Below are 15359 nucleotides of genomic sequence, written 5' to 3'. Positions count from 1 at the left end.
CATACCTTATCATTCTTACTAATAATAATAATGTCCTCCAGACCGATTTCGGCCACGGCGGCCAATCTCAAGAGCGATTAGCCAACTGCGTAGTAGATATTATAGTGCACAAGTATGTGTGCAAACACAGGTGCAATCTCCATTCCCTAGCTCTTATAATCGATGAGACGGCAATCCGACACGAGTTCAGGTACAGGACCAACGACTTTACGTGCTTTCCGTGGCACAGGAGTGTATACACTTCCAACTTCCAGAATACGGGTTGCTACTGAGAATATTCAACAGCAAAACCCAAAAACTTTCTTTGGCTACACCTGGCGTTTGAACCCAGGAATCTGCGGCTTTATATTTAGCTACTAGACTAACGAGACAGATGAACTATAAAAACAAATTGCATGAAAATTTCTTGCTTCCTCGGGTTCAAGCATAAGCTATAAGACCTCGGCCTTCATGTTCCCTAAAAAGATCGTATACGTCTTTAATTTTCTGTCATTTTTGTATGCTTTTTGTATCATATCTATCTTTATCAATGAAAGTAACACTACGTCTCTTACCTTGTTAAATCCGAGTGCTCATTTCATAACAATCAGTTAAGAGTTTAATTGTAAACTACTGTTTTTTACAGTATCGTACATCTGATGAAAAACTAAGCTCTTATAGGTTCGCGTGTCTGTCACAGCCTAATAGTTAAAGAAAACATTTGAAATTTGGTACCCTATTTGGTTCAGTTACCTAATCGTGGAAGTAGAGCATCAATTTATCGTGATTTAAGGAGTTGACTTTGGGAAGCAAACATTCAATCCACTATCGGTATATAATTTAAGACTTCAATAAGATTTCTTGTCTCATTTTTTATCATAATATATCAATATATATTTGATCATAATAATCTCGAAGTGAGAAGAAGGTGATTTTATTCATCAAACGCTTGGAAATAAAAACATTAGATTTAGAACACTAATATTATTGTAATATTTATTTTAATCATCAAAATTTGGTATATTTCTCTGCTGTATTTTGGAAACCCTACTGGGTGTGTTCTGTAACTAATTCTTCGTAGGCGGGCTTTTTACTTGAACCGTGTTCCAATTTCGATTTTTAGTGCTTTCGAAAATAGTAAAAAGACTGCTGTTCTTTGTAAAGAGAATTCTAAATTGAATTTGTGTTCGTTTTATTATAAATTTACTAAACAATAACCATAGTACTAGGTACTCTTGGTAAAATACAAAGAAAAAAATCCTTTCTTATATTTAGGAAAGCGCGCTCATTATTTCGAACATTTTAATTCTACTGCTAATTGGAGACTTACAGAATTTCTTTCAAGATGTTCACGAAGTTTTTTTCTCACTGCAAAGTAATGAAAGATATATTTTAGCTTCATGCAAATGAGAGATTTTATATCATTCATGGTGCATATGCAATTTATGATAATATTTTATATAGCCATTTATCAAAGAAAGGACGGCGTACTGCGGATATCCGCATACCTCGAGTATGTATATTTTGCGACTTTAAATGACACATAATAATAAGCTTATATTTTTGTTTGATTTTAAAGGAAATTTAACAAAAATATTATATAACAATTTAAGTCAATCAATTCATGTTTTTAAATTATATTTAGATATTGTAAGCTTTATAGTGTTATTCTTTGCAATATTTTTCAAATGAAAAATATCGATTGTTATATAACGACAGTTTATATATTCTTTAATTAAAATACATTGAACCAAATATAAAAGTTTTTTTTATAAACGCTCCTCTCACATGTTGGGCTTCACGGTCTTGGTTTTAGGATAATAAAGGTAGCCGATGTCTTTTCTTAGGGTCCAAGCTTGCTTCATACCAAATTTCATGAAAATCGTTTTAGTGGTTTACCCATGAAAGCGTAACAGACAGAGTTACTTTCATATTTATAATATTAGTAAAATCGAATGATAAGGTTTTAAAGAAAAATTCTAGTGAATTTAACTGGTTTATTTATTTTACAGAAAAACTACTTAATCATTATGTAATTCATGCGGAATTAGATAGAAATAGGAATTTGTAGAAATTTTGCTTCGCTAATAGTAACTAAAATGTTTAGTAAACGAATTGTATTTTAGCCGTATTCATTTTTATGAATAGATTTTGATGATTATTTTCGCGTTAGGCTTATTATCTATATGTCTAAAGTTATCCTATTTAAATATTTTTAGTAATGGACATACTTCAGTTTTATTTAATTAAAAAAAGTACTACCATATATTTTTTAATTAAATGTTTAATGTACTATTTGTCTCTCCAGGTTGCATGGCTAAGAGTTGATACACAGACAATACTCACCATTCACACTCATGTGATATCCCGAAGCAGACGAGTCGGTGTCACACACAGCGACCAGAGAACTTGGTTCTTACACATTCGAGAGCTGCGAGAGACGGACAGGGGATGGTATATGTGTCAAATAAACACAGATCCAATGAAAAGTCAGATTGGTTACTTAGATATCGTTGGTAAGTTTCTTTTTTATTTTGAAGACAACGGTAAACTCGAAATACATGACATTTAAATTATGATTAAGACTGCGACCTTACTTATAAACGTTGCTTAGCGTCTGTTTAGTTAAACACTGGTTTGTCTATTCATTATTGATATGACATTCGAAAGGTACTACATACGGCATTAATAACAGCTTAAAAATAAGTAATACATAAATATATTTTGTTTTTTTTTTTTATATATAAGGAATAGACATTAAACTGTCTTCAAATTTTATTGCAAATAAAGAAAAATAATACAAACAGTGAAGGAATAAACAGTAAAATAATATTAAAAATACTACTATTACTAACTGACATCGATATATTTAGAAATTTAACATGTTTTCGCTTTGATAAGAATTTATTCACATTAGCCTAGCCTATTGCAGAGTATTTGTAGTTACTAATTACTTTGTAACTTTTATATATTATTTAATTTTTTGTTTGTTTTTCAAGTATGATTAAATAAAAAAATATATATTTATTATATTACAAACACTGCATTCGATCTAGAGTCGGTTCCGTAGATTGCGCAAAATATACTCGTTTAAATCGATCGCCCCATACATGAAAATTTAAATTACTTTAATTCAAATTACTCAATACATTAAACATTTTTTACGCCAACGCTTTAAAACAGAACAATAAAAATAACCAAGCTGATTTTCTTTCGCTAGTTCAATTTAGGTTTTTCGCTAGTTTAAATAAAGTGTTTCCTTACTAGCAATTAGTGTACTGTTCCTTTTTTGAACAATTACTGACATCATGCTTTGATTTTTATTTATTTATTATTATTGTCTCTATTGCACACCATTTACAAATAATATATAAAAGAACACGTATGTATTAAAAAATACAAACTTAATTTTAGTAATAAATAGTACTCAGTACAACTTAGCGTTTTCCCCGCATGTTGGTAAGTGGAACTCGCCGGCACTCTCGCTGGAATATCCACTAAAAATCAGCGGGACCCACTCCTTTGGGGTCATCACCGGATCGTTTGCGTATACTACTGTGACACCCCGATGGTTGGCCTATGCGGGCCACGAACTTAGAGGAGTTTCTCAGGTACACAGAGCCCCTCTAGACCCGGAGACGCTTATAACAGTGTGTACAGCGCCGAAGTCTTCTTCTGCGTGGCGTGTCAGCGAAGACGTCCTTCTCACGCTCCCTCTCCACGGCCTTCTTCTGTGACATGATACTCTCGTAAAAAGTGACCATATTCGTCCAGCATTTCTCGATATTGAACATGGCGTGCGTTACGCTCTGTAGCGAGAGGTTTTCCACTATCTACCACCGCCACAGAATATCTCCGGGGCCCAGACTCCATCAGAGCGCGGTGTGCCATGCTTAGTGGCGCATCAAACTCGTAGCAGGAGGGTGATATCTCCCGTCTAGCTACGTTGCGTAGATATATACCGAAAGAGCCATGTCGGTAAGTACCTATATCAATCTTTTCGTGAGTGTACTGCCTCTTCTCGCTACACAGCGACTCAAGTGAACAACAAGCCACAGTGGAAGTGCTCGCCTCACTTCCACTGTGGTTAGGCTTGCTGATGAGGACTCCAGGGCCTCTCCCATCCACAAATCAGAAATCTTTGTACTATAGCCCTGAACCGCCTATCTCCGTGGACCCTAGACGGTCGCCGCTCACCCTGACTTCCACCCAGAACCGGCACACTTCCGCAGACACCAACCACCTAAAAATTCTGCACAAAAAAAAATCACATACCTGCTACCAAAACTTAACTGTGAGAGATTACTATAAGCGATACGACTGTCTTCGCGCACGATTTTATGTTACTCATATTTCATCTGTTCTTTACATGTTGCAATAAAGTACAAAAAAATAAAAAAATCAGATTCGTAATTTATTGATATAACTTATGTATTTATGAATGTTTATTAAATAGTGCCTCCCGATATCCTGGACCGAGGTACGAGCGCTGATCAAACAGTGCGGGAAGGGGCCTCAATCAGTTTGACGTGTGCGGCCACAGGTTCACCACATCCTCAGATCACGTGGCGGAGGGAACACTCTAAGCCTATTATTGTTTCAGACGGGGTACAAGGTAAGATCGTTGAAGCCTTACAAAGTGACTGACAATAATCTCTTTGTAAGGTAAAGTCTTTATACTTGGATGAATTAATTATTAGTAAATAATTAACTACTTTTTAGTGCTCGAAACGATCTACGATATATCAAAGACTAGTAGATGTTTAGACGTATTACGTTTGTCCTCAAAATAATTTTCAGTGATTTATTTATTTTATTACTCATATGACTAAAATTGTTTTTTCTTATTTACTACTTAAATAGTGTTCAGCAAATATGTATTAATGTTGTTATAAATTATCATAGACACAACCGATTTTTATAGAAAAAACATCTAATTTTCTTTACATTTCACGAGAGCGTACTCCGTAAAGTTTGAAGTGATCAAACAAGAGCATGCTTGGAAGTATATATTTAAAAAAATTAACAAAACGAGAATAAAAATAATCATATTTATTTTTACAACAAAATCTGTTATGTCAAGTTTTTTAAACATACATATCAAGAATTTTGTGATACATATATTTTATGTTAATAAGTAAACTTTGTGACAGATGTCATCTCGACATTATTGATAAATAATGTCTAATATAATATGCTATCTAATATCATTTATAAGCTCAAAATCCCATACCACCGTCTTACATCTACCTATTTACTGTGTGTAATGCAAATACTACAGTTAATGATGTTCTTTTGTTTAATATAATATCTTTAACATAATAAGAAATTTGGTCATTGACTAAGAGTAGTATCGATTACATTTTCGTTGCACATCTCTGTACTTCTATTCGATTGCTTAAATTAAAGTTAAAGATAAACCTGACAAATCGGTATGATTTCAGTGTCTTCGCTTGAAGGCCCAGTTTTAAATATAAGTCGAGTGAATCGACAGCACGCAGGTGCATATTTGTGCATTGCTTCAAATGGAGTCCCGCCGACAGTTAGCAAAAGAATAATGCTCACAGTTGAATGTAAGTATAATAATATATCATTTTTTTATTAAATAGGTAGTCGAACGGCCTTGTCCACCATCTGATGGTAAGTAATCACCACCACTCATAGAAATATAAGCTATTCCTTATACGAAGAAACGTATTATTTTAAAATATATTAGATATACATTTATTATATTGTAATATTGGCGTTCTAACTAATTCCAACCACGTTGATTATTATCGACGAAGATTTGATAATTGCGACAGCACTCATAGTGCGATCAATCCGATACGACCGGAGAGAATGCTTGCTTTTCCAGAGTGTAACCACAAGAAACTTCTAAGCACCAGGCTTTTATTGAGAATTCCTTGTCCGATCCGGGATTTGAATCTACAGCATCAGGATCTGCTTGTGATCCATTGTAGTATCAAAGTTGTTACTACTTATATATAAGACAATATGAATCTTTATTTGATATTGTATCTTGCAATTATCAAATCTTAATTGTATAAAAGACAAAATAAAAAATAAATATCTTATTTACAATATGTATAACTTTAAACATTTTTGATTTATTCAACTTATATATATTTGTTAACCAGTTCCGCCAGTGATTGTTATAAGAAATCAGCTGGTAGGCGCTTCGCTCGGTACAGACTTAGTATTGGAATGCGAGACAGAGGCCTACCCGAAGCCCGTTAGCTACTGGAGTAGAGATAACGGTGAAATTGTTCCTATAGGTAAGATATTATATTACTAAGTTAGCCTTAAGGTTGTGCGAACGTTCAAACACGCGTTTAACAAAATATGTTACGTAACGGTAGTGTGTTCTGTGCTTTATATAAGTAACAGTAGTAACAGCCTGTTAATGTCCCACTGCTGGGCTAAGGCCTCCTCTCCCTTTTTGAGGAGAAGGTTTTAGAGCTTATTCCACCACGCTGCTCCAATGCGGATTGGTAGAATACACATGTGACATAATTTCAGTGAAATTAGACACATGCAGGTTTCCTCACGATGTTTTCCTTCACCGTCAAGCACGAGATGAATTATAATCACAAATTAAGCACATGAAAATTCAGTGGTGCTTACCCGGGTTTGAACCCACGATCATCGGTTAAGATTCACGCGTTCTAACCACTAGGCCATCTCGGCTTTATATAAGATTGTATTGTTATTTACAGTAGAGAGTAGCGTTCAGTTAATGATAAGTGTTCAGTTCTTAAATGTTGGATCAGTTAGAAATGATAGGTGTTCTATTACGAATTTTCAAAATAAAATCTTAAAGAAACTTAGTAGTTACTTGTGTTTCGCTAATTCGCTTTTCGTAGTAGAATATAAATTCTAACAACTAAGTAAAGAAATGGTTCATGTGTGCCTCTAATGACTACAAAGTCCTGTAATAACAAACTAAAAACTAATAACAGAATACGATCGATGGTTTGAGTCATAGCATTTTAAATAAACTTTTATTCAACATTTCACAAATGAGATACGAACTCACGGACCAACAATGCTGATCTTCAATGGTATAATAACAATATTCTAATTAAGCCTTATTTTCATTTCATCGTAAATTTATTAAAATGCTTTTGCTAGATATTTTCCTTATAAAGTTAATAATTCGTAAAATACATATTTCCTTTGCAGTATTATAACAACATAGTTTTAACAAACTTCAATTGTTATAACTTTACAATTTATCAAAGGATGCCTTATAAAACTTAAGTTTTATGAACAAAGTCTCTATTTACCTCATTATAAAAATTAAAATATTACAAAACCGTTACAAAATTATTAATTATGTTCAAATTTAGAATAACTTTGCGTTAATTAATAAAAATAAACGAAATTAAATCAAAATTTTAATACGATTACGATTCGAAATTGAAATGCAATTAATTGTTTTAATGAGACAATTCGAATCAATAAAGGTGATTTCATCGTTAAGTATATGAAATAAAATTTCGATGACGCCAATGAGCGAAGTGATTTAAGTATTTTGTGATAATTAAATGTCATACATTTAACCAGAGCGTTAATCATGTCGTGGTTCGATTTAAATCAAATATTTTTGTCTACTAAAATGAAGTGATACCGAATTAGGATTCTGTAAAGAAATGAGTTAATCAAATCGATAATAACAAAAGGTGGTTTTTATTTCGTGAAAAAAAAAATTATTTCATTATTATAATAGGAAATTACAACAAGATGAATTATAAACTTGAAACACATGAAAGTTTAGTAGTTTAAGATTCAAGTGCTCTAACTATGGCCTCACTTGGGATATGAACATTGCAAATTACAATATGGTTAGGAAATTGATACTCAGTTATCCTACCATTAATGGTATTACTGTGTTCCAATATGTGAGTGTTCAGTATGTGAGTGTGAGCCGTATTAACTGCAAATACACTAAAATAGGAAATCTAGTTAATTCATATTCCTTTTTACTATACTTTAAAATATTAATTTAAAATATTAATTATTTGAAAGTAATGCTGATATAATTAAATGTTTTGGTGGTGGAGGAGGTGGTTTGGAACCGCAGAAGTTTGCTGGATCGTTTCGGTCCATATTAAGGCTGCCAATACGAAGAGTAACGACCTCAGACTACGGAACATATAAATGCATCTCTAAGAATTCACTTGGAGACACCGAAGAAACAATCAAATTATATCGTAAGTGTCACCGTAAATTTCTATTAAAATAAGCTTTGTTTTAATAAATTAACGGTTGTGTTATTAATAATATTGTTTGCAGAAAAATAAAGGTATTTTTATTTATTCAATATAAAATTCAGTTGAAAAAATCCGAAACGATCTTCTTTCATTAAATTCCTTCCTATGAATTCAACTCAAAGCTTTTTAAAAAACTTCTACAAAATTAAAGTTCGGGTTCCGGCATGTGTCGTGTCTCGATGTCCTTTTCCTGGGACTTTTGTCAGATTTAAGTCTCGTGATTCGAGACTTTCAGATCGAGATTTGATATTTGCTTCATGCTTGTCAAAATCGTGGCATTATGTTTATAATTTGCAAAAGGTCGTAATAAGTATACCACACAACATTATACGTGAGATTTAAATTGTCAATATCGTTTTAGTTAGTGGGAACAGAAAAGTTTCTTTCGTTCATTGATCTATTATACTTTAGACATTATTTTTCTTTATTGGGCCATTCATCATATTTAAATTCAACTATTTATGATTCCCGACTAAATACGTACTTGTGCAACACGCTACATCAAATATTTACATAGTATAAGTTTATATATAAATTAATTATATACTCGAAAAAGGCGATAAGTTTTACATGAAACATAGAATACTGTTTTTTTTAATGATAAATAAATCTGACAAATATAATGAATTAGTTTTAATCCTTATGTCTAGATCAAATAAGGTTCATTATATTATATAATTTTTTGGCTTTATTTACCGAATTTAATATTATACATTGAATTATATTTTATTATCTTGACAGCTATGCAACCACCGGCAATGGAAAACCGAAACGGTTAGTATTAAACAAATTTTATTGTCAAAGTTTTTGATTTGCTTTCTTTGTGCAAGTTCATTTATGAGCGTTATCATAATTTAATTAGTGACATTGCAATTGACAAACAGGAGACGTAAGTTTTATCAACTAACTTTTACTTAATAATATATCACCATCAATCGAGTTGATAATCCGACTGTAGTTAAATTCGAATTCATAGTATATATATTATTGTATTAGGTAGACAGACCAGTAAGAGAGCCACCTGATGTGTAGTGGTCACTACTTAACTTATATAGACTAAGCATTGCTAAAACTGAGAAGTTACTTGTGAAATAAAATTATAACAACACAGCTTCGAAAATAGCCCTTTTTTAGCGCTGGAAAAACGCTTTAGGCGTTTACCTCACGAGAACAGTGGGGGGAGGGTATGTGGAGCTCATCGGTGTCCAAAGCGCCGAGTGCGAATACCCACTAAAAAAACCAGAGGTACCCGTCCGTCGTCTCCTCGTTCCGTCGTAACGAGGAGCACCACGGGATCGCTTTCGTATGCTACCGTGACGAAATTCGAAAATAGCCCTACGATAACCTCGTATTTATAAAATAAAACGCATAGAAAGCTAATTATAAATGCAATCAGAGGATAAAAAGTCATTATATTATATAAAAACATAAAAGAGAGAATAATTTACTATTTGTATGTGTTTATAATATAGCTATATGTGCTTATGATTTTTCAATCAGTAAAAACCTGCTAATATCCCAATGAAGAGCAAATGTGTACTCTTCTATCAAGAAGAAGGCTTGGAGCTTATTCCGCCAGGTTGCTTGATATAGTTGCACACTCATATGTGCTAGTATATAATCCGACACATACATATTTCCTTAGGATGTTTTCCCTTGCCTCCGAGCACGAGATTAATTGTTGTCACAAATTAACAATCTTCTGTTAAAATCTAGTTGTTCTTTTCTCTTAGATTTTTTCAATAACCCGTATAAAACTTTATCGTTTGTTAACAGTTATCCAAAAGCTAAATATCGTAGCAGGGAAGACTTCAGAAAGTACCCCATTTGGCGCACAAGGTGAGTGTCTTATTATAATAAGGGAGCGTTTAAGCGTTAGTAAGATACTCTAAAATGGAATCTTGAAAACGTTCAGCATTTTCTTAGTTAGGTCAGATATTCAAATAAAACTTTCAAAATGTTTAAAAATGTTGATACGGTAATATTTATCAATTTTTTTATAATTGTTATCATTGTTCTGTGTCTAGTTCTAACGCCTTACATTCTTTACGTGCAATTATCGTTAATATATAAGTAAGCAGAGACAATAATTGACAAGACCCATGTGAGTGAAAATTCTGACAACTTATATTTGTAGCTAATATTTATTTAAAAGGGTATAAACATATTTTATTACTAATAAATTTGTTTTGATATCAGGACAAAGTTAAATCGAGTTAAGAAGGAACTTTTAAATAACGTGATTTTTTAAAAGCTAATGTATTTTATATTGAATAACAAAATATGTTTATTTTATTAATGAATGTTTTTATTTTGTAAAATCTACAACAAATTTGAAATGTGTAGCATAGTAAAACATTAACAGAACAGTAACAGCCTGTAAATGTCCCACTGCTGGGCTAAGACCTCCTCTCCCTTTTTGAGGAGAAGGTTTGGAGCTTATTCCTCCACACTGCTCCAATGCGGGTTGGTGGCAGAATTTCGATGAAATTAGACACATTCAGGTTTCCTCACGATGTTTTTCTTCACCGAAAAGCACGAGATGAATTATAAACAGAAATTAAGCACATGAAAATTCAGAGGTGCTTGCCCGGGTTTGAACTCATGTTCATCGGTTAAGATTCACGCGTTCTTACCACTGGGCCATCTCGACTTACATAACATCGACATAGTAAAAGCAATATAATTATTAAATAAGTGCCATTTTACAATATTAACCTTGTATTTCGCTTGCGAAATGTTGAAAACCGACTCACAGTGATACGCTATAATGATCAGTCTGTCTTTTAAATTTTATAATTACTTATGTCAATATCGCATATCAGTTCTTGTTATATTTTGACCTTATTTTAATTTTTTAAGTAGATAAAGTTAGTTTGAGTTTTATAAATTCTTTCATAAAAATCGAATCACCTAATTGCTGTTTCAAATTTACAAGTCCGTTATTTAGTAAAATATGAAAACAATATTTAGGTAGTCCTGTAAAAATGCTCATAAACAAAGAAAAACTTGAAAAAAAAATTGTATATAATTATTTACGATTTACGATATCCACAAAAAGTTTTCCTGTTTTGTTTAAAAACAAGCGAAAAAGTACAAGTTAGAAGAATGTTTTGCGTTCGTCGAATATTTTATTTTGCTTAACAATACAAAACGGTCTAATTAAGAAATTATTTTAGATTTCAGGTTACAGGACTACAATAAAGGCGGATTGATGGATACCTTTTGTTACACTTCGATGTTTTTATTTATTACTTTAATTAACGTAGTTATACTTTAAATAATACATACGTTATTATTTGGAGTTTAATCCTTAGGTTATTGATAAAAATCTTATATGTTAAAAAAACTCTTATTTAAAAGACTTAATTTATTCTTTATAATAACTTTAATTAGAGAGTTGTATGCGAGTAAGAGAAGTTATTGATTATTATATTATTAGAATAATCTCACAATATGTATCTGAAATAATTAAGAAAGGTAATAAAAAATACAAGTTATTTGATTTGAAATAAACATTTCAAATAATTAATAAAACCTCTTTATTAATATTTATTTTCAACTATAACTAGATGCAAAATATTAATTACACTATAATACTTTACCGAACTTACATTACTCTCTGTACATAATATTTTCTTTTTACCCGACTGCGATCAATTAATGTAGTATATTACGCATATCATGTTGACATTTACTATATAATTGGGTGAGGGCAACGAACTGACGTTTTGAAACATAAGGCAAGTGTTTTAAATGTTGTCCAAACGAATACATCAATTTAAGTAATAATCGGTTATTAACAAACGAATAACTGTTTTATTTTAAAATTTTCGATGGTATAAACAAAACTATATTCTAAGATTGTCCTTAACCGATTTTAAGTTTATAATTGGTCATTTTTAAAAATTTTAATTGTATAATAACTTTGTTTTGTGTACGTCTATAATAATTTTTATTTTTTTTTTTCACTCTTACTAATTGATACCCTTTTATAGTATAATATAAATACTACGTTATATCATACAGTATTTGAAAAGTATTATATTTATCTTATAGTATAAAAAACTTAGTGATATTAATGACAAACTATTTTGTTACTGTAATATAGAAAACGCTTAAATAGCTTGAAAATAATTAGACTATTAAAATAATATCGTTACTCAAAAACGGTATGAAAATATTTTAAATTATTAATCTGTAACAAAATATACATAAATAGTATTGTATAGTATATATATATATAAGTATAGACTGAGTTCAATATATAAGCATGTAAAAATAAGAGGCTAGTTAATATTTTTGTGCTTCAGGTCTAATATAAATCATTTGGTAGACGTTCAATCATTTAAACAATGGCAGAATATCTTTTGTTTGTTCTTAACGAACAATCGAAATTTATTAACAGCAATTACAAAATCATTTTAACTATGTTATAATTTATTATAAAAAAGTACATCTTAGTTTAAATTGTATATGATAACTTGTGTACTTATCTTATTAATTTCAAATAACTATAAGAAAGTACTTAGGTGATGTATCTATAACATTATGATGTCTTCGTTTATTTAATATAGCTACTCTAAAGGGATTTATACCCCGCGTGTTTGGTATCGGTAAATTAATGCAGCGGCTTAATGCGCTTATTTTGCCAGGACACGTGGATTCCTGCCTTTTAACCACAATAAAAATGTTCATCTATTCAATGAAGTAGTAGTTATTTATTTTGTGTATTTTAATCGGTGATTAACCGCAATGTTTTTTTATATTGTTCGACGACGCTCCGACGCGATTTCACGAGTTTTGTTTGTCTACTTTCATTTTACGTTTATTCTATTTTTACTACTAATATAATGCTATCTGAATAATAAAAGTGAAATGGACGTTGATTAAGAAAACCCGTGCATGTCAGAGGGCACAGCATCAATCAGCTCGTGCCCACAAGAGTAAGTCTATCGAAGGATCGTTAGCCAAAGCAGAATAAATATTTGTAATATAATATGCTTAATATATATAGTAAAAATTGAAAAAAGTATTTGTTTTTAATAAATAAACTATATATTTGGTAGTTATATGCCGTATTTGGTATAGTATGCCGTCAAGTTGAACAATGACATGTTATAGAATAAAGATCTTCATAACGAAGTACTAGTCACTTGAAACAACAAAGAAATATTGGAAATATGTTTATAAAAAAGGAGGAATGTATTTTATTTATAAATTATTATAAATAATATGTTTTACATTGTAGCTACATAAGGATTGTTCTGAATGTATTAATAATCTTATTTCAATTATATGTCAATTTAGTTAATTGCGGACCACTTTCGCTGATTAGTAAAAAATAATAAAATAGTGTATAAATTAATAATGTGTTTTTATTTTATTTCCTTCGGCGAAATCATTCAATGTACAATTCGACTAAAATACTATGAACAAAAAATGCTGATACTAATACAGCAACACTTTAGTAGAGTTTGGGATTATACCATAATAATGTCCTCCAGACCGATATCGGCCACGGCGGCCAATCTCAAGAGAGATTAGCCAACTACGCAGGAGATATTATAGTGCACAAGTGTGTGCGCAAACACAGGTGCACTCTCTCCTCTCATAATCCGATAGGACGGCAATCCGACACGACCGGAAAGAGTTCAGGCGCAGGACCAACGGCTTTACGTGCTTTCCGAGGCACGAGAGTGTACACACTTCCAACTTTTAGACTGGTTTGCTACTGAGAATTATATCTGATTATATCTGACAGAAAAACCCAATAACTTTTTATTGGCCCGACCTGGGATTTAAACTTAGGACCTCGGAGTCTGCGACCTTATATGTAGCCAATAGACGAATGAATCGTTATACCATACTAGCTATTCGTCCCGGCTTTGGGGCGGGTAGATAAGAAGAAAAATGTATTATGGATAAAATTTGCGTAACATTACATTCTTAGTGGGTGTCTACGTCGGGGAAGGAGTAACTGTGACAAATTTTAAATCAATCGGACGGATAGTTTAGATCACGTGTATTTCGTTTTTATATATATTTATATTGATTAAAGCACTTATTTGAAACATGTCACTACGTATTAAAAAACTTACTCTGTCAGTCTGTCTGACTAAACTCAAAAAATACAGAAAACATTTCTAACGGATAAAGTGATTCATGAGGTAGGTTTTGATGTATAATCTACTAGATACCATTATTTTCGGTATTTTATTTAGTTATTAGTTAGAAATTGATCACCTACCAAATCCAGCGGAGTTTTACTTCCAGCCCTTTTTTAATCCCATGCTAAATACTCTTTCGATATAGTTTTGTTATTGGTAATAAAAAGCTCCTAAAAATAATAGAGGACACTTAGTGGGCTTTCCAAATTGTTCACAAAGAAATTTTTAAACACAACGTGACATCGGTGAATGTAAATTCACAAAAAATGTTACAAAAGTAATTACCATCGCAAAAAACCATTTAGACCTAGGTTTGTATTTATATTAATGATGTCATACTAACAGCCTTAAGACAATTATAATTAACAATTATCAATAGTACAATAATTTGTTAGTTTTACCTGTGAAATATTTATTATAATATTTTTTATTGCTGAAATAACTTTTATACACGTTTTTATTTTAAAAACATTTTCCATTCTTATATCAATTTAAATTATTATTTAATACATTTAGTAATCACTATCTTACGTTCAATAGTAATCAATGATGATGTCCTCCGGACCGATTTTGGTCACGGCGGTAAATCTCAAGGGAGATTATACAACTGCGCAGGACAAATTATAGTGCACAAGTGTGTGTAACGCAAACACAGGTACACTCTCTATTGTCTAACCTCATAATCCGATTGGGCAGCAATCCGGCACGACCTAAAAGATCGCTTTATTATTTTTATTTTAGAAATGTATTCGACTTCATTGGAAGGTATTTTGTCAAAATAAATCTGTTTAACGTCATCTGACACATACTAAGTGATTGTTTTTCTAATAAAGTAATATATACTCTTTGATACCCCAATACAAATCGTCTGGTTCTATCGACGAGATGTACGTACATTAATTGAATTTGTAGGTATCAAGTTAGCTGCCGGTCT

General features: G+C 31.6%; 1 protein-coding gene across 3 annotated transcripts in view; it reads left to right on the top strand.

Annotated features, from left to right (window-relative positions):
* Window positions 1-11613, top strand: part of LOC126768975 (lachesin-like) — a 37309-nt gene extending 25696 nt beyond the window's left edge. For all 3 annotated transcript variants that reach the window (XM_050487489.1, XM_050487488.1, XM_050487487.1), the window contains 8 exons: window positions 2288-2495; window positions 4436-4594; window positions 5424-5552; window positions 6120-6257; window positions 8046-8195; window positions 8997-9029; window positions 10032-10094; window positions 11435-11613. In XM_050487489.1, coding sequence (XP_050343446.1) covers window positions 2288-2495; window positions 4436-4594; window positions 5424-5552; window positions 6120-6257; window positions 8046-8195; window positions 8997-9029; window positions 10032-10094; window positions 11435-11535 — 981 coding nt within the window. In that variant the 3' untranslated portion in view covers window positions 11536-11613. The remainder of the gene's footprint in view (window positions 1-2287; window positions 2496-4435; window positions 4595-5423; window positions 5553-6119; window positions 6258-8045; window positions 8196-8996; window positions 9030-10031; window positions 10095-11434) is intronic.
* Window positions 11614-15359: the final 3746 nt, after the last annotated feature.

Source organism: Nymphalis io, chromosome 6 (assembly GCF_905147045.1).
Source record: "Nymphalis io chromosome 6, ilAglIoxx1.1, whole genome shotgun sequence".
Taxonomy (NCBI): domain Eukaryota; kingdom Metazoa; phylum Arthropoda; class Insecta; order Lepidoptera; family Nymphalidae; genus Nymphalis; species Nymphalis io.
Note: the sequence above shows the minus strand (reverse complement) of the source record. Positions and strands in the feature narration are given on the sequence as shown.